The 24,372-nt window shown below is 42.5% G+C and overlaps 1 protein-coding gene across 3 annotated transcripts in view; it reads left to right on the top strand.

Annotated features, from left to right (window-relative positions):
* The window catches only part of MRS2 (magnesium transporter MRS2), a 157,197-nt gene that overhangs the window by 24,209 nt on the left and 108,616 nt on the right, over positions 1 to 24,372 (top strand). For all 3 annotated transcript variants that reach the window (XM_085607041.1, XM_085607040.1, XM_085607042.1), the window contains 3 exons: positions 569 to 742; positions 1,620 to 1,750; positions 13,640 to 13,756. In XM_085607041.1, the coding sequence (XP_085463167.1) occupies positions 569 to 742; positions 1,620 to 1,750; positions 13,640 to 13,756 (422 nt within the window). The remainder of the gene's footprint in view (positions 1 to 568; positions 743 to 1,619; positions 1,751 to 13,639; positions 13,757 to 24,372) is intronic.

The following is a 24,372-nucleotide window of genomic DNA, read 5'->3' as shown; positions in this document are numbered from 1 at the left end:
TCAGATCCACTGCTTTATTTCTTCCCTTGACTCATTACATAGATCACATTCCAACTGTCCTTTTGATGACTTATTTATTTTATACATTCTGCTCCTTATAAAGATCAGTTCTGTTCTTGATCTTCTTTTTATTTAAATAAACTCCAGACCCATAGTACTAAGTTTCTGAATAGACCATCGCTCTCTTGTGTGAGCTGAGCATGTTTTTAAGGGGAAGACACTTGAATATGGACAGAAAATTGGCAAAATTCAAAGCCTCAATTAAAGGGGTTTAATCTTTTCTATCATTTTATCTTCATGCACTGAGGATTCCAGCTTTGAATGGGCGACTGGTTAAGTTTCAAGAAATGTCTATGATACCGAGTAATCACTGGGTGCCAGTTAGAATCTGTCATTTCATTGTCTTGCCAATTCAGCACACTGGTTGATAAAGATTTTGGTTGTCTGTAAATGTTTACCAGGATGTTCTTAATTTAAACCCAGACTTCATGCATGCATGTATGATGCTCTGATTTTTTTTCAGCACCATATTTCACCAGGTTAAACAACTATGTTGTGTATGTTTCAGTCTTTGAAAGCTGTCATAACACCAGAGTACCTTCTTATACTGGATTACCGGAACCTGAACTTGGAGCAGTGGCTTTTTCAGGAACTGGCTTTGCAGCTCGCAGGGGAAGGTCAGCTTGTGACGTGTTCCTTGCCTTTTGAATTTCGAGCCATTGAGGCCATTCTCCAACACAGGGTGAGTGTTACCTGAAAGCACATATCAAATGGAGAAAGTCTAGCAGTACCATAAAAGATAGCGAAGTGTTCATTCCAGACCCCATCAGCAACACGTTAAATCGAAATCTTAAACTTACACTGGGATTGATGCCAGATTTGGTATCCTCCCAAATAGAGAGAGCACACACATTGACAGGTTTTTGTCCTGACATCATCTGTGTATTGTTTCAAACATAATTTTAATTTTGGTCAGCTACACTTAATTGCTTCTTTTAGAAGTGATTTACCTTTCCTTTTAAAGCAACTTTGAATTGTCTCCACTTTTAAGTAAGATCTCTATTTTGTTTTTGAGCCTGTATTTTAAGTTGGAATGTATATGTTGCTTATAATATAAGTTCTAGTGCACACACAAACACATGCATACATGCATGTTATCGCCAGATGTACTTGCAAAGGGAGCACAAGTCGGTGTCTCTAGTCCCATTTAACTTTGCTTTAACCTCTTCGCCGTGGCGCACAGTCCACGTGTGCGCAGATTGGAAGGCCCCCAGCCATTAGACGCACACGCCCACCATGAGGTCGGATGGTCGGGGGCCGTCCGGCACGTGGAAGTGGTTAAGCAAACTGACCTCAACATCCACTGCCAGATACCTTGGTGTACACGTTGATTCCAAACTACACATACAAAAGTTCATAACCACAAGGCCACAACTAGTAAACCTGCATAAAATCCATTCCAAGTGTACATTTAGAGGGCTATCTATGGGTGCGCAATTTCCATTTCACTGACTTATAATTTGCTTGATCTATTTTTCAATTGTGAAAGAGGATTCAAAACCACAGCGTATTCTAAAATGACGATTTTAATCCTTATTAAGGGTAATGTTGTTGTCTAGATCAACACGCTGCAGGCGAGACTGCATTTTCTGCAGCCCTACATCCTTGAGACGTTGGAAGCTCTTGTTGACCCCAAGCTTTTGTCAGTGGATAGGAGCAAACTACACATATTACTACAAAACGGCAAGAGGTAAGCATCCGAAAGTATAGAGAAAACATCATTCAGATTGAATTCTCCTGAACATTTATCAGATTACCATATAATCCATTTTGTAAATGGATTTCTTCATGAATGTTATACATGTGGGAAGGTGTTGCACATTGATTTACATGTTGAATATGGTTAACCTTTGAAAATACATGTGAAATGTTCCATGATTTTTCCACTATTAAAATGTTTTAGCAGACAAGCCAACACTATTGTTCTTGGCATGGGGACCTCTTTGATACAAGCGTTGTGCAGCATCTTGGAAAACATAATATTTAAAAACTATGTTTGTAAAACGGTCTTGTGCAGAAAATGTGCAGTAATACTTTTTGTGAGTTCTTAAAAGAAGCAAATTAAAATAGTTGGATGCTATAAGATGCATACGGCTAGAAGCTACTGTAATTACCCACTTCAACTACCCTGCCCTCCTGGTTCGACCCTCAAAAAAAGAAAAACCACGAAGGAAATTGTCCATGTAGATATTACCCTGTCCTTGAAGAAATATGCAATTGATCCCTGAAGTAAAGGAACCTTAATGCTCCACTGTCCCATTTGTTCCCGTCCCCCGACGCAGGGATACATGAACTTACCTGTGCTTGGGAGGACAGGGTCAATCTTCCCCTTATATTCTTAGTTTCAATTCTGAGAAATTGATAGAAAAAATGAGAAATAAATGGAAGCGGGGCACAGGGATCGATTTAGTCTATCGACATTGGTAGAGGTATTATGGTTTGAACTATACTTGTTTTAGGGGTGCGAATGTTCAGCACACAATTTTTTTTAATGGATGTCTGCTATACGTCACGGTTTCTGAATAAAATGTTTTCTTCAGTACCCGGGGAGTGAGTGTAGATCTGAGGGGGATTGGTTACACATGTTTTGGTCCTGCGAATGAATTTTCCGGGAAGGGATATTCCATACGGTTACCAGGACTGCCCAAGAGAACATTTTCCCTTTGCCAAAAGTAGCCCACCTGGGTTTATTGGATTCTCACTATTATAGATTATTAGAATACAAATGTTGTTTTTAGCGCAGTGTTAGTTGCCTGGTGTTTAATTACTAACCATTAAAAGTCCTCAGTTATCCTCCGTTTCAAAGAATGAGCTACAAAAATGAAGAAAGTTAGCCAACGGGAAGTTTGGTTTCATGCTTGGATAAGTAGGTGCTCCACATATCACAGACATTGGAGAGACTGGGCTTGCAAGGTATAGGAGGTTGGAGGTTCTGCATAGACACTTTATCAGTAAGAGGTAGGAATGTATGTACAGGCACTTTATTAGCATGAGGTAACCAGGAGTTGGCTGTAACAAGGGTCTCTCCTGGGAGGAGGCAGGGGGGTGAGCACGGTGACTTTAGGGGGTAGTGTCAGGAGATGTGGGGAGGGCTTTGTTGATTTGTCATGAATTTGGTACAAGACAGGACGTGGGATGGTTGAAGATTATTTGGAGATTGCAGTTTATGGTATATTGATTAATTATAATTTATGTGTAATGTACATAGCATGTTTCTCTTTTATATTGATAGGAAGACCGGAGTATTCTGTTTTATTGTAATCACATTCTCCAAAATAAAAAAAGAACTTGGCTGGGCATTTTAGATCATTTTTTTTTATATAACTTTATTTCAGATATGAAACAAATATTTGTATACAATAAACACCTTGCTCACAGTATCGTTTACAGTAATGTCGTAGGTTATACATGTCGCTCCCACCAGCTCAATGACATTTGCAATATAGCAATAACAATGATACCAACATTTGTGATCTCTACGCAATGCATGAGGGCTTGGCCTCAGCTCGCCCATGTGAAACAATCCTCCAGTTCTTTTTCCCATGGCCGGCACTGTATTCGACATGTAAACACAAAAAGAAAAAAGATGCAAATGCAGAAGAAAAAACAATCATCCTGAATATTAATACTGGCAGCTCTATAAGTCTGGCCCAGGTCAATCACTCCACACCCTCCGGCACAATTCAGCTCGCCTCTTGCGAGCCAGAGGACTATTTGGCAGCCTCAACATATTCCCTAAATGGACCCAATATGTCCTTGGGGCGTGATGTAGTTGGCATAAGACTTGCATAGGCCTCAGCGTTGACGTTGCAGTAGGCTAAACTGTGCAACCAGTCCTGTACTTTGGGAGTGGTCTTCCTACCCCAGTGTATGTCCACCACTCATTTGGCCAAAAGCAGGCCTAGTGAGGCGTTAGATCAGTTTTTTTCACTAGTAAAAGCCATTTAAGGTGAACTTTTTGCTGTAACTCTGTGTTAGATTGTCCACATAAATTGATATTTGTTTCAGAAACTAGTAAGGTTATTTTGTTCTTTCTTTTCCCCAAGGACATTCTTTGACCATGTGCCTTTTCCACCACCACCCTGCTATCTTTGGTAGATACATGTTCTGTGATGGAAAGAAATCTCAGAAAAGAAAAGCAGTTTGTATAGTATGCCCCCCGAATCCTAACAGCATTGATAAAGGTGACATATGCGAGGAAATTGCATATGTGACTTTAAAGTACCAATGATCCTCCATATTGAGAAGGAACTACTGATAGTTGGGTCCTAATCTAGCAAAAGGGCCGGAGGAGAAAATGCCCCCATTTAGAAGGAGCCACTTTGCTTCTATCTGGGTTTCCTTAGATGTGGCACTTTTGTCTTCATTTTTGCTTAATACAGAGGCACCTTCTGTCATACATGTTTCCCGAGACTTTCGGGCTTCACCTGTACCTCTAGCATTACTGCCAAGAGTTTGTTAACCTGGGCACACCTGATTGAACACCCCTTCGTCTGATTATGAGTGACCATTTGCCGTGTCTGGAGATGACAGCCTTTGCATATTTAAGAGCATCATTCTTTTACAGCCACTCAAATTTCACAGCCAGTAGAGATACCTCCATTACTGCTAACACCCATAGCAATGGGTAATCAAGCATGGCAGCGGTCCGTCACCCTTTAGAATAAAGCCCACGCTGGGGCATGCCTTACTTTAGAGCTAAATATCTTTAACAATGCGGGCATCGCACCACATCCATGTGGATGACATGGCAAGGCGAGGCCCGGCGTTTCATCTATTCCGGCTCAGCCCATACAGCTCCTGCTTCAGTGCCAGGATACCCAACTGGGTGAATTGTAGTCTATGCTGATACAAGTAACATATCACAACACACTAAATGCAGCTGGCACAATATCAGAATGGGGAACTCAATTAGCTAAAACACTGGATTCCTTCCCTTTGAGACTCTCTCTGGTTTACATTGTGGTCACCTTCAATAAGGGCACCAATACAACATTGAGAAAACTAAATATCAACACTTTTGTCCTGAAAATTCAAACTGTAATTTTTTAAAACCCTGCATCCAACCACAGGCATGATATCAAATGCCTTAAATTCCCTACCTCCTAGAACCCTCCGTGAAGCTTTTTATTATACTGTCTTGCATACGTTTAAAAAAAAAAAAAAGCAGTACAAGAAATTTAAGTTCCCAGACGAGGAGGACCTTCTCTTCTTGATGTTGAACCATTTGTGCTTTTCAGGCTGTTTCAGCTGTTTGCAGTGGGTTCCGCCGCTATCCTTAGGCATTATCATCTTTTCTCGAAAAAGAATGTAGATGAATGGCCTCTATGCTAAACAGCAGAAGCAACAGCCTCTATCCTGGTTCATTCTGGGAGTAGTTTGTGTTTTTTCTTTCTAGAGATTGCAGGGCAGACGTTTCAGAGATTCTAAAATAGTGGGTGATCACTGCAGATCAGGTAATTTGTCAAAGACTGCTGGGATATTGTTGTATGTCGACTGGTTTTGTTTTGAGCCATTCGGAATATCGGTACTTTACCCTGCTCATGGTAAACGCGCATCAGAAAATCCAAGCTCTCCCTTTCTCTAAAGACAAGCCTTTCCAGTGTAGAAAAGGAGTTCCATAAATTAAAGGCAATTGGGCCTTTAACATTGGTTGCGTTAATAGGACAAAAACAGGCTCCCATGATCAATGGAAGAAAGCTCCCCAGGAAACGCCCAAACAGCCAACAATGACCATATCACTGTGCCTCCTTCGCTGAAAGCTCTAATGGGATGGAGCATTTCAACCCTTCTTTCAGCATGCCTGATTATATCAAGAAACAGACTTGGGCTTTATAATGTACATAGTAGCTACATGTACAGTTTTCAGAGTTCCCTATCTAACAGTGAAACTGGTCATGAAGCAATTTTTCTCCTGGATCAAGTTGGTGATACCAAAGGTGGCGATAAACGGAGTACCAGCAACAAAATATCATGGGGACTTACTTGAAAGGTCTGAAGTAGAAATGTCAGCCTTTGTCAGATGGATGTTGGTACTGCACCAGATGTTCTGTGGTCTACAGAGGGAGGTTTGGATATGTACTGTAGATGTAAGATGCATGCTTTCAAATCACGGATTTGCTTAAGTGATCAAACTTTGTTATATGGTCAATAAACAGCATCGCCCGTATGGACCAGACTTTCCCCTTCAGCCTGGCTGTTTTTCACACTTGCCTTTTCCAAGGCCATTAGAATGATGATAGTCAAAATGATGGCACAAGAGTTTGTTCTGCTTATATTGGAACAGCAGGCTGAATATGGCACTCAAGTCAAGAGATCATTTAAAATGTCCGGACAGCATACATAATGCACTTCCCAGTTTGGGCTACAATCCAAGTTGTCCAATATTCAGGGGCATGTGTAGAAATAGGCATTGCAGGTATATATTCTGCTCAGAATAAACATCGATTGTTGTCTTATTGTTAACCTTTCCCAACTAAAATTGCATTGCCTGCACCAAAGGCAGGCCCTAAAAAGCTTCCTAAAAAGTAAAACTTTACCCTTTTTAATATTTTTTTTGTAATAAAATCTTTTTATCAAGCAGCCGAATCAAGACACAAATTGGTTACAATGGATCACATTCCAATGAACGGGCCGCTCGCAGGGGCCCCTGACATATTCTAAATACCTTCCCCGGCTTACTCTGAAACTTTGAGAAACTCCCACTTGCCACCAAACTAGCCTCAGACTCTACCTCCCCTCCTACTAAAGCATTGAGAACATCCCCTACCTCCTCCCCTGTTTGGTTGTTCATACCCATATATTGCTTCCATGGCCCCCATACCTTTTCGCAGCTTTTTTTTAGCCAGATGTTAACATGACTAGGCCACTTCTCTTCCACCGACACTCCCAACAATACCGACTTGGCATCTAGTGGCACCGGCATACCCGTCACTTTCCTCATCGTTTCAAGTAAAACTCTACCCTTTTTTGAGATGTCCTTGCACATGTAGCTGCACTTGTGTCTCACCATGCAATTTCTTGCTCTTCTATATGGCATAATGCAAGGGGTTTGTTCATCTTGTCCTTTCTCTTTCTTGGTGGTAGAATTTGTTCCATTGCTTTTTTCATTCCTAGAAATGGGGTGTGCATTTTGAAACAACCGGTCTCCTCTGCCAATTTGCCTTTTATGGTAGGTTTTGCACATTGCATGAGATACTGCTAAAAGTACTCAACAGCTGTCCTCTTAGAGGCAGTATTTTGTGGCAGGTGAATCTGGGTTTTTTGTGTGTTTACAGTCCTCATAAGTTGCTAACCGTCTTCTGTTGATCTCCAAGAATGGGCCATACGGAAGAGAAAGAGACGTTGGACTTCATAGTGGTCAGACTGCAGTGAGGACGATTTAGGATTGGGTGTTGTCAGAGTCAGCAGTCCTTATCAGTAAGAGGGTCACCTTCCCAATCAGTCGCACTGTGTCACCCAGCATGAGAGGAAATATCTGGCCACACAGCATTTGTGAGAATCCCTGGGTGTACTGGCTCCAAAGCCAATTGTTACACCCAACTGAGTAATCCAGGGCTAACTTAACTCTAGGTGACCACACCAAAACATCAGGCAATTGATACTGCACAGTGCCTATGTGCCCCAAAAAGAGACTTTTTTGCATGCCAAACGTATGTGGACACCTTGATGCAGTGGGGGCAGAGGTGCGGAATCATCAAGAGATTCTTTAGATCTAGGCACATAAAACTCATTAGCATTTCAGAACCAATACCTGAAATGAAATGTGGTGCTGTGCATACATTTGCCCTTTAAAGCAACTTGAGCGGGAGAGAGACTGCTTTGGAAACTTGCCTTCAGAAAATAACAATGGCACCCGGCATCTATTGCAGTGGCAGACCTATAGTCTACCTTCTGTTGAGACTAAATCAGCTGCATACAAGGAGTCTGGTTTTTTTGGAGAAGAGAAACCCATAAACACATCATAAAAGGTTGGATATGGAGGGCAGTGGCATCCTGCCCAACTCTACAGGTCTACTGACTAAGGTAGGAGGGCTTGAGTGCAAAGGCAAAGTGGACTCAACGTTTAAAGAAGACGGAGCACCCTCCTTCACAATAGATGTAGCGCATGCAACCTCCAGACCACAATAAAGGAGTAAACTGATTGTAGGGGAAAGAGGAGAGCCCCAGACAACCTGCACGAGGTCTCCTTTCAATAACCACCTTATATCTTTCCCTGACATAAGCTAGTAATATACAGGTAAGAAGGTGCCTTCAAGGGATTTATTTAGATGCTTTGTTATGTGATTCTTGATCTCAGTTATAGGTAGGATAGTTATATACCTACAAACTTAATTACTGTCACAGTTTGTATTTTTAAACAAAATCAATTTTTTCAAGTTATGCATCAATCGTATACATATATATCATCAAATTCAACATAAATGAAGAAAAAGAATAAAGGAAAAAAAAGGATAAAGACGGGTGTATATATAAAAATCAAGTTTATCATCAAATTTCAAAAAAGGGTACTTAAGATAAGAACAATTGTAGGTATACTGGAAGGAAATGCTTTAATTATTCATGCCTTCATTTTGAAATTACTCAAACACTTTTTCACAAAAATAGTCAAATTTTTCGCAGGAAAACAGTGTGAAAGTCGACGTTTCGGTCTCTAAATTTTCATTGACAAGACCATCTTCAGGACTATTAAATTTAAAAGGTTGACCCCTTGATGTGTTTCTTTTATAATGTCCAAACGAATAATTAGGACAAATGTCGTCGTTATTTCGCGAAGGTTTGTAAGCTCTTTAGTGTTGATCTTTATTTTCAAGGAAGTTAACGTGTATACATCGATAGATTCCGTTAAATTGTTCAGAGAGATTCAAGTGGTGTAATCGCTCGACCAAAAATTCAAATGGACGTTTTGACGCTCACGGCTTAATCTGAGGTCAGTTTTAAATTTCTTTGGGCAATGAACAGTCGCGTAGACGACATATTAACTTGTTCGTTTGCGTGTTGCCGCCATTTAACCCGTTTAGGATCGCTAAGATTTATTTTGTTGCATCATCTTCAGAATATACTTGGTTGCCCTAAATGCATGTCTTATGGTTGGGTTAGATATGAAGTGGAAATTATGTAGACTAAAGTCTGTCTCTTTAAGTGCTCTCGACTACTACAACTGTTTTGCTGGTTAGTCTATGTCTTTAGGTTTTCTATCCTTCACAATAATCCAAAGTCTAAGAAATCCTTTGAAGACTTAAAGTTTTCTACCCAAGCAGGGAAAACTGCAGCTCTATTAGCAGAGACATTCTCTGCCATGGATCACTTTTTCTATCCTCAGGGTCGCCAGTCGTAAGCCACCGCACTGGCTGCCTACTCCCCTGCTTTGCCATTTGTGGCAGGAAAAGAATGACATAGCAGACAGACTCTCAGCCAAAAATTATCCTAGCAAAACCAATGTCTCCTCTTTGTCCTTCGTCTAACACCATCACCCACTAGGGTACTCCTATGAAACTCTGACTCCTGAGCTGTCCTTAATCACAATTTCTGTGACGCCACCAATATGTTAGCTGCAGCCACTCACACCACTGCTCAGAAGGGACCAAATTGCTAAAATTTACTTGAAAGCTATTGCTGGGGCTTCAAAACTCAGTCTTTACAACCAAAAGCTTCAGAGCTTTTCCTAGTTATTTCCTCTACCTGGCGACTTCCATATGAACGAAAGCAGTTGCGGAATGTAGCATGTAACCTCTTATCAGTCATGAGAGTTGTCAAGAGACTAGTGATGAAATACGATTCAACAAAGCCAGTAGTTTAATTTTTGCATAATCCTTGCATACAGAAACACATTACATACATACATACATGCACGCACATAGACATGCATACTTACCAGAACCTCAGACCAACAAGCAACTATATATATTTACACACACAGTCACACTCTCACTCTTTTTTCTCTCTCTCACACACACACACACTATCTCTCTCTCTCACAGGCACCTATTGATATAGACCCGAATGCCCTGTCCATAGACCAAGAACCATACAGGTACTCACTCACACACACCAATAGTTATGCTTGTGTACAGATTACACATAAAGACATGAGATGGATGATCAGAAATATTGAAAGAGCAGGCCTCACTGCATAAAGAAATCAATATAGCTTAAGTGTAACGAGGACAAGTCGGAGGTTCTTCTGTATGGGTCTTGTCCTCCGCAGTTTAGGGAGTCGCTTTGGACGGCAGAATATCCTCTACCTAATTCTGCGGGTCAACCAGTCAAAAACCTGGGGGTCTGGTTTAACGAAGATAAAGAAACTAGCAGGACAGTGCTTTGGTACATTGAAATCTCTTAGGAAGTTTTTACCCTTGTTACCCAGGGCAGCCAAGGAAATGGTTACCCGCGCCCTGATTCTCACACGCATGGATTATGCTAATGCACTGTACATTGGCTTGCCAGGGTACCAGTTGAAGAAAATGCAGGTAATACAAAATGTTGTGGCCAGGGCTTCGCTTAACATCCCAGGAAGATCAAGCATAAAACAACATGTGCATGACTTGCACTGGCTCCCCGTGGCTCAACGAGTCAAATTCAAAGCCCTTACTCTGGCCCATGCAGCCCTGCACGGATCTGGCCCGCTTTGGAAATGTTTTGTATTTTATGTGCCACAAAGACAGCTGCGTTCAGCCTCACAGTGTCTGGCAGTGATCCCCTGTTTCCATCTTACAAGAATGGGGGGCAGCTCCTTGACCTACAAGGCAGCAGAAGCTTGAAATTCCCTTCCATACGGGTTGTGCAACACTCAAGACTCTAGGCTGTTCAGGAAACGGCCAAAAACCCTGCTTTTTTAAATCTAATTTGCAGTTGCTTTCAGCTCCTCACCGTTTTCATTTGGCTCCTGTGCCGCGACCCTCTTGAGTAGCCGTGCGCAATATAAATGCCTATAACATAACATAACATCTGTAGACCTTCATGCATTGATACACACAGCCACCTATCTCCACAGAACGACAGATATTCATGAGCCTTTGCATACAGGGCAGATGAAAGCCAGACATGCTTGTATAGGGATCAGCAGACCCCCAAGCAGCTTTCATACATAACTTTAGTTGTACAGGTAACCATACACACACAGGCACCAATTCACACGCAGACATGACACACACATTCACAGGCAAAGTCCATTCAGGCACACATACATGGGAGGGATGAAGGCATTACAGTTAATCATATTTGCTGTTGGTAAATAGTTAGTTGCCAAGGCGAATTCAGTCTCTGGCTATGCTTACTCGGAATTTCTTTACTGCGGGATTGAGTACTTCAGACCCTGTGTTTATCCAATCCTCCTTCTTTGATTGATTCATCAAATGCAACGATATACACTGCATTCAGGGATATCTTAACCCCTTCAGCACGGCGCGGATTACCGCGCTGTGCTGAAGGTTCTATTGCGCGGGTGGGGCCATGACGGAGCGGTTCCGTCATACGCACAGCGCAACCGATGCGCATGACGGAACCGCTCCGTCATGCATATCGAAAGGGTTAAGGAGGTTGGGGGCCCTGGGCCAAACATATTTGGGGGCCCTGATCGGTATAGTTTTGGGAATTTATGATCCAGGGTCACCTCTTTCTACCCTCTTTGGCTAGGTCACTGACAGTGCACAGCCACACACCTCCAAATTCAAAATGTTTTTGTATTGAATATACAGGGGGAGGGAGGTCTGTTTTCAAAATTGTAATGCAGCAGGAGATCACTAATAATAATGAAAACAATCTCTGAGTCACCCTCCCATTTCTCATATGTGAGGTCCTGTTGTGATCTAAAAAAATGTTTAGGGATGTTGTATGAAACGTAGACACAGCATGTCTCTGCAAAATGTCTGTAACAGACTTTCACTGTATTAACCCCTTCGCTGCGGCGGAAATTCCGCCTCAGCGCTGGGAGGTGCGGGGGGGCAGCACGGTAGCGCTGTGCTCATGACGGAGCCACTCCGTGATGAGCCACGGTTGAGCTGTGCTCATGACGGAGTGGTTCCGTCATGACTCCGCCCAGTTGCGTTGTCCCCCCGCACAGGTGGGGAAACAGCGCCGCGTGGGCGGAGCGGCCGCCAACGGTCGTGGCATGACGGAACCGCTCCGTCATGAGCACACGGCAACCGTGGCTCATGACGGAGCGGTTCCGTCATGAGCGGGGAAGGGGCTAAAAATAATCTGTTTACGAATTATTCAAGGTCATCAGGGCAAGACTCTATGAGGGACAGAGTTGGCTCTATCAGGAGCCCCCTGAAAGGATGGGGCCCTGGACCAAAGCCCACTTTGCCCATGCCATAAAACGTCTTTGACTGCTTTGATATTTTCATCTTTGGCCTCTCAGGTATATTTATATATCTGTAGTACTTCAATTTAGGCCCTCCATTATTCTGGTACTCCTGTTAGGCATTATGGACAAATAGTTCCATGTACGTTTAATACCGTTTATCCTCTCTTGAGTTTTCCTTTTATAAATCATTCTTGGTTGGTGTTAGTCCAGTTGGTTCAGCTGAAGCAAATAAAGACTTCATATGCTGAATTGACTAATTTGTTAAATGAAAGTCCTGTATTAAAAACAGTGTGGTTGATTTATGTGGATTAACGGGGATTATTACAATGCAGTCTGCATCAAGTTTAGCATTTCTCATTTTCTGTACAATACATACATTTGCTCTTTGTAATTTGGACAGTGTAACTAATTTTCTTTTAATGCTGTCAGAAGAAATGCATGCTTTTCTTATAAGCAACTCGCAACAGTATGAAAGAAAAAAGGCAAATTGCTTTCCATTTGGCCATGTACATTTCTCTGCACAGTAATGCAACATGAGAAAGAGAACACCTGTTAAACATATTTACAACAGATTATTTATTTCACTCAGGCGGTAAATTAAAGAGAGGATTTCCTGTGATTTTTTTTTTTTTAACGTAAACGCCAACGCAAAACTAGAGCTGCTGCATTAGCGTAGTTCAGCAGCTAAAATCTGCATAACATGCATGTCTGTTGCCATCTTCTTATGGCTCCAAAACATTTTGAATCAATTAAGTCAAATTTAAAACAGAGTGAATTGAAAAAAGCTGGTTAAATATTTGTTTTATTCTGACCCCTTTTTCCACAGGAAAGGAATGCATAGAAATGTACTCTTATTTGTTTAGATACATAGTAATTGCTGTTCAAAATACCAATACCGCCTTAATTCAACATTTTGCAGTTTCCATAGGCAAATACATTTTCTGCTGTAGTAAATCAAGGGATGATATTGGCACGAATAATTTAGAATATAATTCCATGCTCTTTCTTAGATGTTTTGGCTACTGAGTTTTGCTATGTGTTGAAATTAAATACATGTATGCCATATATGCATAATACATCAAATGAAGGATTGTTACAGTAGGCAATATTTAGACTGTTCCGAATAGGTTAGACCCACCAACATTATTTTGTGAAAGAAAGCCTGACATGGTGTACTTTAATGCATATTTTTAATTCTTGTCTCTGAGTGAGTATATATACTGTCAGAGGGAGTACTCGTCTAATATTGTTTATTTTACTATTCTATTCCAGCCTGTCAGAGCTGGAAACAGATATTAAAGTTTTCAAAGAAGCTATTTTGGAAATCCTGGATGATGACGAGTTAATTGAAGAGCTCTGTCTTACGAAATGGTCTGATCCACAAGTATTGTAAGTACTGTAAAATGGTGTTGGTCAGGACCAGTTATTGGTTTGCTTGTAATGTTCTCCATAACCATATCCTTCTGCTGTAGATTTCTGATTGTGCATCATAGTGCTCCAACATCAAAACCATAGCTTGCCCACAAAAAGCAGTGCTCAAGACCTCTTCATATTTACACAAATAAGTAACAGAAATTGACAGCTGAACACCATTAAATAATAATATATCCCAATAAAGAAATGTACCCATAGCATTATCATATAGTCAATGGAAAGGTAATATGTTATGCTACCTTGTAGTTCACTATAGCTAGCTAGTTTCAATGTCAAAGGTTTTATTTATATAAAGTGTGTTAATTTATTATGAGCAGGGGAATCTGTTTATTTTTCTGGGCTTTTAAATGTCCATCTAATTGCAAGTTTTAAAAAAATGTTTGCTTTTTCTTGCAGTTTTTCTATAGCGTGAACTTGGCCGTAGGGTACAAAGTTCTCTACATGAGCACCAGATTACATTATATATATATATATATATATATATATATATATATATATATATATATATATATATATATATATATATATATATTCACTGAAAAAACCATAGGTTTTACACATGTTATAGTTAGCAGGACATTTCACTTGTGAAAAACCAATGAAATTCCCCCGTTATAGTTAGTGCAGGCAACTATAACTCACGCGACCGCAATCCTCTGCTGATGATGTCAAATATTACATCACTGTAATTAGACACTTATTTACCCATGTCTTCTTCCATTAATTTTTAGATATACATATATTACAAATATTTTTTTTTCAGAAAGACACATATGTCATCAGTGATGTAATATTTGACATCATCAGCAAAGGATTGCGGTCGCGTGAGTTATAGTTGCCTGCACTAACTATAACGGGGGAATTTCATTGGTTTTTCACGAGTGAAATGTCCTGCTAACTATAACGTGTGAAACCTATGGTTTTTTCAGTGAATTTGCAAGGTTTTTTAAATGCTAATTCCTAACTATAACGTGTGTGAAACCTATGGTTTTTTCAGTGAATTTGTACGGTTTTTTAAATGCAAATTTTTTTTTGAGATTTTTGGTAAAAAATAATATCCAACCTATGTATAAGATAATATATGTACTATATCCTGCATTATGGAATGGTTAATTTTTTAAAAATTAATGTTTACATACAGTTGTACATCACAGTTATTATCTTCTACAACTCTTGAAACTAGTATTTTTTTTTTTTTAAAGCATTTTTTGCCGTGCGCGTACGGTAAGCTGACGCTACGCGCTCCGTATGTCATAAGTACGGTGCGCTTACGTGATACGATGCGCGTACGTTAAGCTGACGCTCCGCGCTCCGTACGTCATAAGTACGGTGCGCTTACGTGATACGTACGCGTACACGCATGCGCGTTGCGCGGAAGCAACGTCGCGGTTACGCAGGGGCGTGTAATGCACATGCGTGAGTGCGTCTTACGTACGCGCTCCGTAAGCGTCACGTTTGCGCATGCGTACTTGTTTACGAGCGCGTACCGTAAGCTTACGGAGCGCGCACGGTAGGTCATGTGATCCACAAAGAACACTTTTCATTGGTTGAAACTACTTTCAGTTCCAGAAACTTCCCACACCACACCCATTCCCCTCATTACTGCTTGAGATCCCCTAGGAGAAGGAGCTGAATTGACATTGAGATACAATGGCAGAGCAGCAGACCTCTTCTGAGAGTGAGCCTAGCAGCACTATCATCAGACAGAGAAGGAGGAAACAAAAGGATTCTTTTGTGTGGGAGTATTTTACTTTTCCAGAGGGGCAGAAAAAGGTCAATGCTCCATTGGTCACTTGCAGACTTTGTGAGCGTGTTTTATCTAGAGGAGATCCAAGGAAGAAGTATTCCTTTTGAAATCACTCTATGATGAGACACCTTAGGGATAAACATCCCAGGACCTTTGCTCGACATACTGAAGAAAACTCTTCAGTAAGTCACCGGAGCCCAACCTCAGAAGCTCAGCCGAGTACATCATCGGCAGCTCAGCTGAGCCCTTCCTCTGAGGTGGGAGCATCACCTTCTTCAGCTCCTCTGGACATTAACCCTCGATTTCGGAGGGCTTCAATGAGGTGTACAACGTGTTGTGGTCTTATTGTTTTTGGGGAGACCAGTGTTTCCCTTATTAACAATAAGATAGCCCAGCACGTTTGTAGACGTTCATAATATTCCCATTCTTTCTTTCCTCTATCCCTGTATTAACCCAACGGCTCTTTTAAGAGCCAACCTTACCTCACAAATTTTTTTATTTTTTTTTAAGCTTTCCTTTTTGAAATTTTTTTTTTGCCGTGCGCGTACGGTACGCGTAATCGGGGAATAGTTACGCGAAGTTCGCGGAATTTTTCTCGCGGAATTTTTCCGTTTACGCCGTGCGCGTACGCTACGCGCATTCCACGATTTTTCGAAAAAAAATTATTTAATTTTTGCCCTTGGGGGTCCTTCTGGGACCCCCTGACAAAGGCTAGGGGGTCAGGAACTGTCCACCCTGCCCCCTTTTCACGTTTTCCACCTTTGTTTTTCACCCCCTCAGACTGCGACAAAATGGCGGCCGACACTTCCTGGTTTCGACCGATTCGAATGTTTACTAAGATCTAACAACCAATCAGAATCGCGCTCGTGCACGGCGGCGTGCGCATACGGTAAGCTTACGGTACGAGCTCGGAGCGCGCCTATAGATATTTATATTGATTTAAATGCTATTTTCTCAGGAAATACTGAACAGATTTACACGAAAGGCACATCCCTGACCTGAGGGCTACCTCTCTGCCAAATTTCAAGTAATTCTGTTCAGCCGTTCGGGCTGTAGCTGTGTCTAAAGGTCCTATGGAAAAATGCATGGGGAAAACGCGTTTTGGGACCCCCCTTTTTTCTCAGCCCCTGCTTGACGAATCACCCCGAGACTTTCAGAGTAGGAGCTGAGCGGAGCGCCCCATTAGTTTTGAAAATTTCGCGAGGATTCGTCAACCGGCGCCAAAGTTATTCAAAATAGAATTTTCAGATTTCCTATGGAAACACGGTCCTAACTATAACTATCTACTGGCGACCGCCAGTAGATAATTCGCTGAAAAACCATAGGTTTCAGGGGCGTTATAGTTAGCTGGACTTTTCACTCGTACAAAACCATTGAAATTCCCCCGTTATAGTTAGTTCAGCTAACTATAACTCGCGCGCCCGCAATGCACTGCTGATGACGTCACATATTACATCACTCATGACATGGTCAGTGACATCACAGATGACGTCACATATTACATCACTGATGACATCATCCAGTGAATGTGTATTTTTCTGAAAATTACATATGTTTTATATATGTATATCTCAAGGTCGATGGAAGAATAAATGGGTATATAACTGTCTAAATGGATGATTTGTTTTTGAAAAATTGATTGTATAACTGACTGATTAAGTGTATCTTAGTGAATACATGGCTTAGTGAGTAATGTTTAAATATGTAAATATCTGTATCAGTCTCTCACTGTGTGCATAAGTGGCTGCATGGGTTGGTGAGTAGCTACATGAGTGTCTATATAGGTTATTAGTTGTTTTTTTGATTATAAGTATGAGTGTCTATGGTTCGGTGGGGGGTATTACGTAGTGCATAGGTGCATGAATGAGTGACTCACTGTATGTGTTGAACACAGCATGTGTGCAGGACTGTATGGGTGGATGAGTGTGTGCATGGGTGTGTTAGTGAGTGAATGACTGTCTCAATAGTGTCTTTATGAGTAACTACATATGTTTTAAACTAGTATATGTGACTATTGGTGTATATAAGTGTGTATATGTGAGAGTGAGAGATTGAAAGAGTTCCTGTATGAATAAGTATGTGTTTCTATAAGTGATTGTTTAAAAGACTAAGTATGTGTACGTTTCTGTAGAAGTAAGTGTGGTGGTGTGTGTATAACTGTATATGCAAGTAAATGGATGTTTGATTCTTTATTAGCATGAGTGACTATGTGTGTGAGTAACTCTATGGATGAGTGGTGTTGTGTAACAGGATGTATAGGTGTATGAGTACATATGATGAGTGAGTACATGTATGAGTGACTGTATAGGACTGTTGGTGAATGAGTGGATGTGTATGCGGATGTTAGAATTACTGAATAGGTTGTTGTAACTGGTATTGGTATCTCCATTGTTTTGAAAATTTTGAATGTGTGTATCAAAGGTTATATTAGGGGAGAGGAGGTCTGCCACTCTATCACAAGGATGATGTCATCAGTGATGTCATTTGAGATGTCACTGACCATGTCATGAGTGATGTAATATGTGACGTCCTCGCCAGTGCATTGCGGGCGAGCTAGTTATAGTTAGCTGAACTAACTATAACGGGGGAATTTCAATGGTTTTGTACGAGTGAAAAGTCCAGGTAACTATAACGCCCCTGAAACCTATGGTTTTTTTCAGTGAATTTCAAAGGTTTTTAAATGCTAATTTCTAACTATGCCTACAGAGATAGGACATGTGAAGAAAGAAGAAAAAACACACAGAAAGAAAAAAAAGAAATGCAGAAAGAAGCAACAGAAGTCCTCAAAGATGAAGAAAAGTGCAGGAAGAAGGATAACGTGCAGAAAGAACAAACAGAAGATCAGAAAGAAGCCTTGTTGCAAAATCATCCTGTACCCTCAACTTTTTCAGACGGATACTGGTGGTAACTGAGTCTGACTAACCAGTCCTAGAGCCAGTGCTATGTTAAAAGACACTCAGAATACAGTGAAAACACCTACATACACTAGGGAACACTATGCGTTGGGGTCCCCCTGTGATTAGCATGACCTCCTCTGTAAGCCCCTAGTATATAATAGGGCAGGGGATTAAAGCTACCTCTTAAAACGCGCCACAGGGCGTGTTTGCACACGTCACCTCAGGCCCCGTCCCCTCCCTTCCCCACTGTGTAAACACGCCCTGTGGCCGTTTTAAGTTGGGAGATTAAGTCCCCTTGAATCCTGAGGGTCCCTAGGGTCCAACTAGACCACTATTTACCTCCAGTAAGCGCCACAGAGCTGCGTTGCAGAGAGATGTAAAAAGGGGCACGGCCTAGACCACCTCTCTGCAACGCAGCGCAGTGGCGCTTACTGGAAACACCTGGTGGGCTAGTTGGCCCCCAGAGTCCCTCAGGATTGAAGGGGAATTATTTCCCCAACTTAAAACGCGCCACAGGGCGTGTTTGCACACGTCACCTCAGGCCCCGTCCCCTCCCTTCACCACTGTGTAAACGCGCCCTGTGGCCGTTCTAAGTTGAGAGATTAGGTCCCCTTGAATCCTAAGGGTCCCTAGGGTCAAACTAGCCCACTAGGTACCTCCAGTAAGCGCCACAGAGCTGCGTTGCATAGAGGTGTAAAAAGGGGCGTGGCCTCAGAACACCTGTCTGCAACGCAGCTCCCTGCCGCATACTGGAGATACCTGTTGGGCTATTTGGCCCTCAGGGACCCTCAGTATTGAAGGGGAATTAATTCCCCAACGTACAACTGGCCAGGGGGCGCGTTTGCAGAGTGCTGCAAGGAGGGGGCGTGGCCTCCGGCGCTATGCCGGTCTTTTATTTATTTTATTTTTTAAGAAGGAGGGCTGTGTGGCCCCCCTTCTTTTTCTAATTTATTGGCCCTGGGGACCCCATCCCCCAGGGCCTACACCCTACTTTTTTTTGTTGAAAAAAATAAATTTGGCCCTCCCAAGGCCTTAATCGGCCCCGGGGACCCCAACCCCCGGATCATGGCCTTTTTAAAAAAAAAATCTGTAGGAGGGGGGCTGCGTTGCCCCCCTCCTCAGGCCACTTATGGCCCCGGGGACCCCATCCCCCGGGGCCGGCCTTTTGTTTTTTATTATTTTAAAAATATATATATTTATAGAAACACCTAGGACATGCTGGACAAACCGTATGTACCTATCACCATGACGATTTGCGTGATATTCATTAAAAGGCGACTATACATACAATGAATCCACGTGGAATGTATTTACACCGCTAGTGAAGCTCTGACGTGTCTGACGCCCTACCGTGCCTAATCCCGGCGCCCCGCCGGTGGGTACTCTCCAAGTAGACACCCTTGTCGTTTATTTATACAAACATGGGTAGCTATTGACGGGCACATTTAATACACACGCACACCAAGCCATTCAAAGGGGATTCAACAAAAATTCGACCAAGCTATGCAAGAAAACCCCCTCACGGTTAATAAAACACACATCCACCGCCGGATGTGTAATACTTTTTATTTTACTCTCTGGAATGGAGACGAACCTCACTTGAGTCACAGCGTGCTCCTGGCTGAGCCCAATGCTGTGTTACACCCACCAGTGCCCGTCGAGTACCACACACCTCTGTGTTGTATTCCACCAGCTAGTGCGTATGCATTGACACTCTCTAGCCCATGTGCACTGTAACACCACCCCATGAATATGTCATGCCACACTTGCCTTCGCATGGGTTATATTGCCCCATCTAACGTGCATTCCTCGATGCCTATGTTTATAACGCACAGCGCTATGCCATACATATTACAATCTGGGATCCATATCTTTGTCACAGTGCATATGCAACGTTACACTCCCCAGCACATATTTTATATTACAACTTTAGAAACTAGTTAGGTTACACAACACTGTCCTGTGCATATTACACTCCAAGGCGCATATCGCATAGCACGCACTTGTGCCTGTGCTATCTCGCGCTCTCCAATGAATCTATCATTGCGCACAATGTATTGCATATTATATTTCACGCCCCGGTTCATCTTATATCACACTTTTTGGTGCATAGTTTATACCATATACTATATCTAGTTTTCATTTTCAATCGTGCTCTCAGGACTATGTTCTATATAACACTGCGTCCACCTACCCTTTTCACGGGCATTACATTTTGCGATGGGGGTGGAGGGTCAGGGGGTGTTTCTGCCAAGTGAGCCCGGAGTCACAGTCACAAACGTCCTCTTCTTCCTGAATAAAAGTTAGATTATGCTGCATACTTGTTCATATTTTAAGTAGTTCGCACAGACACACATTTTAAAAACAATAAAGTTCCTAATACCCACCTTCTCTGAACAGTTAGCTTGCTGCCTCTTCCACTTCCTCCCTATCCTCTGTTGTCTGAATCCATGGACTAGCCTCCTCCCTCCTGCCATGCATGGTCTGATGTGCTGCCACTGCCCTCCATTTAGCATGATGTACCAGTCCACTCCTCCTGCCCTCCATTGCCCAATTCTATGGCCCATCATTGACCTCCTGCTTAGCCTCTGTGCTTAGCTTGCTGCCCCTATTCTCCTTCCCCCTGCCCTCCGATGTCTTTGTGCATGCCCCTGCTCCATCCTTTTTGCCCACCATGTTCCATGGACCTGCCACTCCTATCTACTCTGAGTGTTCTGTTGAGCTGCCACTCCCCTCCCACCTGCCTAGCATTGTCAGATGACTGTAACCTGTCCCTGCCACCTCCACCCTGCCTGTCCACATGCCATGCCCCTATCCCCTTCCTCTTGTCCTCCATGGTCCATTTTACTGCCACACCCTTCTGCCCTCCCTGGTCTGTTGTGCTGCTACTGCTCCTCCTGCCTGCCCCGCGCGGTCTGTTGTGAGGCCCCTTCCCCTGAACTCTCTTGTCTGTGCCCAGGTCCTGACCCTCACTTCTATCCTCCATGGTCCTTTGTGCATGCCCCTGCACCCTCCTTCTTGCCCATCATAGCCATTGTGCTGCCACTAACCCTCCCGCTTGCCATGCATGGTCTTCTGTGCTGCCATGGCCCCTCCCACCTTCCCTGTGTGGTCAGCTCGCTGCCCCTGACCCCCTCCCACCTTCCCTCCATGGTCTGTGTGTATGCCATCATAGTCTCATTGTTGCTCTCCATGGTGTGTCTTGTTTCTAGTGCCCATCCTGCCTGACCTTCATGGTCATCTTGCTGCTCCTGTCCTGCCCCCATGCCCCCAGCCCTCTGTTTCCATGTGCAGACCCCTGTTCCCTCCCTCCTGGCTTGTCTGTTCCATTGTAATGCCCCTGATCCGTCCCTCCTGCCCTTTATGGTCTGTTATGCTGCAGCTTTCTCTCCTGTCTGTCCATTTTGGTCAGCTAGCTACCATTGCCTCTTTCCCCTCTGTTCTCTGCTGTCCATGTGCATGGTCCTGTCCCCTCCCTCTTGCTTTCTATGGATTGTTGTGCTGCACTCCCGTCCCGCATGCGCTGTGTGGTGTATTGTGCTACTGCAAACCCTGATGCCTGCCCTGTAGGGTCAGTTTGGTGCACCTCTCCATGCCCCTCCTGTCCTCTGTTATCCGAGTCCATGTCCCTACCCCAATTCCTCCTGCCTACCATGATCCAATGTACCATACTTGCGAACATTTTGAACTTGGTAAGAGGGAGATTTTGAAAAAAAACTGGGGTATTGATTTTCCCCTTTGAGTTACATTGAAAAAGAGGAGATTTTAGACAGGAGACAGATCAAATAAAGCCCATTTGAGCTTAAAAACATTGGACGTTTCCTGGCTGAAACGGGTCTGTTGACATGTATGGTTGTACTACCACTGCCTCTTCCTTCTGCCCACAATAGTCTATTATATTGCCACAGCCTCTCTTGCCAGTCCTGTATTGTTGGTTTGTTGCCCCTGCCCCCCTTTCCACTGCCCTCCATAGTCTGTTGTGCTGCCACTGCCCTTCCTGCCTGCCCAGTGTGGTCAAATTGTTGCCTCTGCACTCTCCTACCTGCCTTCAATTTTCAGAGTCCGTGCCCCTGGCCTCTGCCTCTCAACAGTATCCCAATGAACAACTAGATTGCTAACATTCTATATTTGTTAAAAAAGTGTGGAACGCCTGTTGTCATCTTGATGTAATCAAAACTGTAATATCTAGAGTATTTCCTTTAAAAATTACATATATAAGAGGGTCTTATTTGCATCAAAATTATGGTTAGTGCTCTAAAAAACTAAAATGAGGACATATTTTCTGAGTTTTCAAATAGCGACAAAGAACTTTTTAATTATTTGTAATCTTTGTTTTTTTATCCAGTTGACCACTTGATTAAATGTTGCACCTAGGGGAGAGGATGTGGTGTTACTTCCAGATCTGCAGACTTTGCAACTGGGGAACCAGGTTGGAGTTTCTGCTTCAGTTCAACATTCTGTGATTCTGGTCAAATCACTTAATCTCCCCATGTCTACAACCAAAATGAATTTGATCTTGTGTGATGTAACCAATGCTCATGTAAAGCACTCCAATACCTGACAAGTCTGCACTATATAAAATTGCAAATACACCAAAAATAAGTGTTTTGCACACTTCTGTCATTGGGCTACATGTGGGCTACATCTGAGTGATATTTGTGCTGTATTTGGGCTCTTTTGTCTCTGGTGGCCATCTTGGGAGATTTATTTGTTATGAAGTTTCCTAATTTCCTCATTTACTGCAGTCTCCTCAGTAGGAAATACTTTCAGTTTTTTACTTTGGTTCCATCAAGAAGGCATTCAGATGTATCACACATTTGCCATAAATTCAGAATGTTAGCACTCTAGTTGCTCATTAGATCACTGTAGTAAAGCTACTGCTCACCAGGGAAGTCTGCTGCTGGTATTCAAAGTGCATGTTTCAGTCTGCATGTCAGAATTGTTTTATGAAATAGAAGAGGATTTGAGAAGTCAAAATGTGCCCTAATTTTTCTTTCTGCAGCACTAATCATAATTTCTATGGCAAAATGAGCCCCCTCATTTTGTTCCTTTTTGAATTAAATGTTTTAAGAGTTACCACTTTATTCCAACCAAGATGGCTTCAGGTGTGCCATACATTTGTCATAAGTAGGACTGTTAGCGCTCTAGTTGTTCTTTGGAACACTCTGGGAAGCTGCAGTAGAACACAAAGGAATCAACTGACAGTCTCTGCCCTTGTTGGATGTACATGTTTTACTGAGAATGTCAGACTTCATTCTCACATGACTGAGAAAGATAATGTGAATTTACAGAAAATATGCTCTCAGTTTAGCTTATAGATCACCTTCCAAAACTCTGTGGGAAAAGCATGAGAAAATAGTTTTCTCTCAAACATGATTCATGATATCACACCAGAAGGCTTTTTCACATGGTAATATCACCTTAGAACACACCACAATTCCTAAAATGAGTATGGTACCATCAACAAATGATGTATAATGTAACTAAAGTCTTAAAACCTTCTATTAACTGCAATGATTTTTAATGAGATGCTATCCTGTATATTGGTCCCAAGATGTCTGCCAACACTTCTTGGATGAAGTGCTGACAGCCAATCAGATCTCACGATGAGATGTGTGGTTAGGCTCCGCCCAGATATATATGTGATTTTACTTTTGATTTACTCAGGAACTACTGAACCGATTTACACCATTTAAGCAAAAGGCACAAGTATGAATTGAGGACTACCTCTTTGCCAAATTTGGTGTAATTCCGTTTAGCACTTCGGGCTGTAGCTGCGTCAACCGGTCCAATGGAAAATTGCATGGGGAAAACGCGTTTTGGGACCCCCCTTTTTTCTCGGCCCCCGCTTGACGAATCACCGTGAAATTTTCAGGATAGGAGCGGACCGGAGCTGGCCAAAAGTTTGGAAACTTTCGCGAAGATTC

The sequence above is a fragment of the Triturus cristatus genome, chromosome 5_2 (genome assembly GCF_964204655.1).
Source record: "Triturus cristatus chromosome 5_2, aTriCri1.1, whole genome shotgun sequence".
In the NCBI taxonomy this organism is placed as follows: domain Eukaryota; kingdom Metazoa; phylum Chordata; class Amphibia; order Caudata; family Salamandridae; genus Triturus; species Triturus cristatus.
The sequence above is the reverse complement of the archived record's forward strand: the minus strand, read 5'-3'. Positions and strand labels throughout refer to the sequence as shown.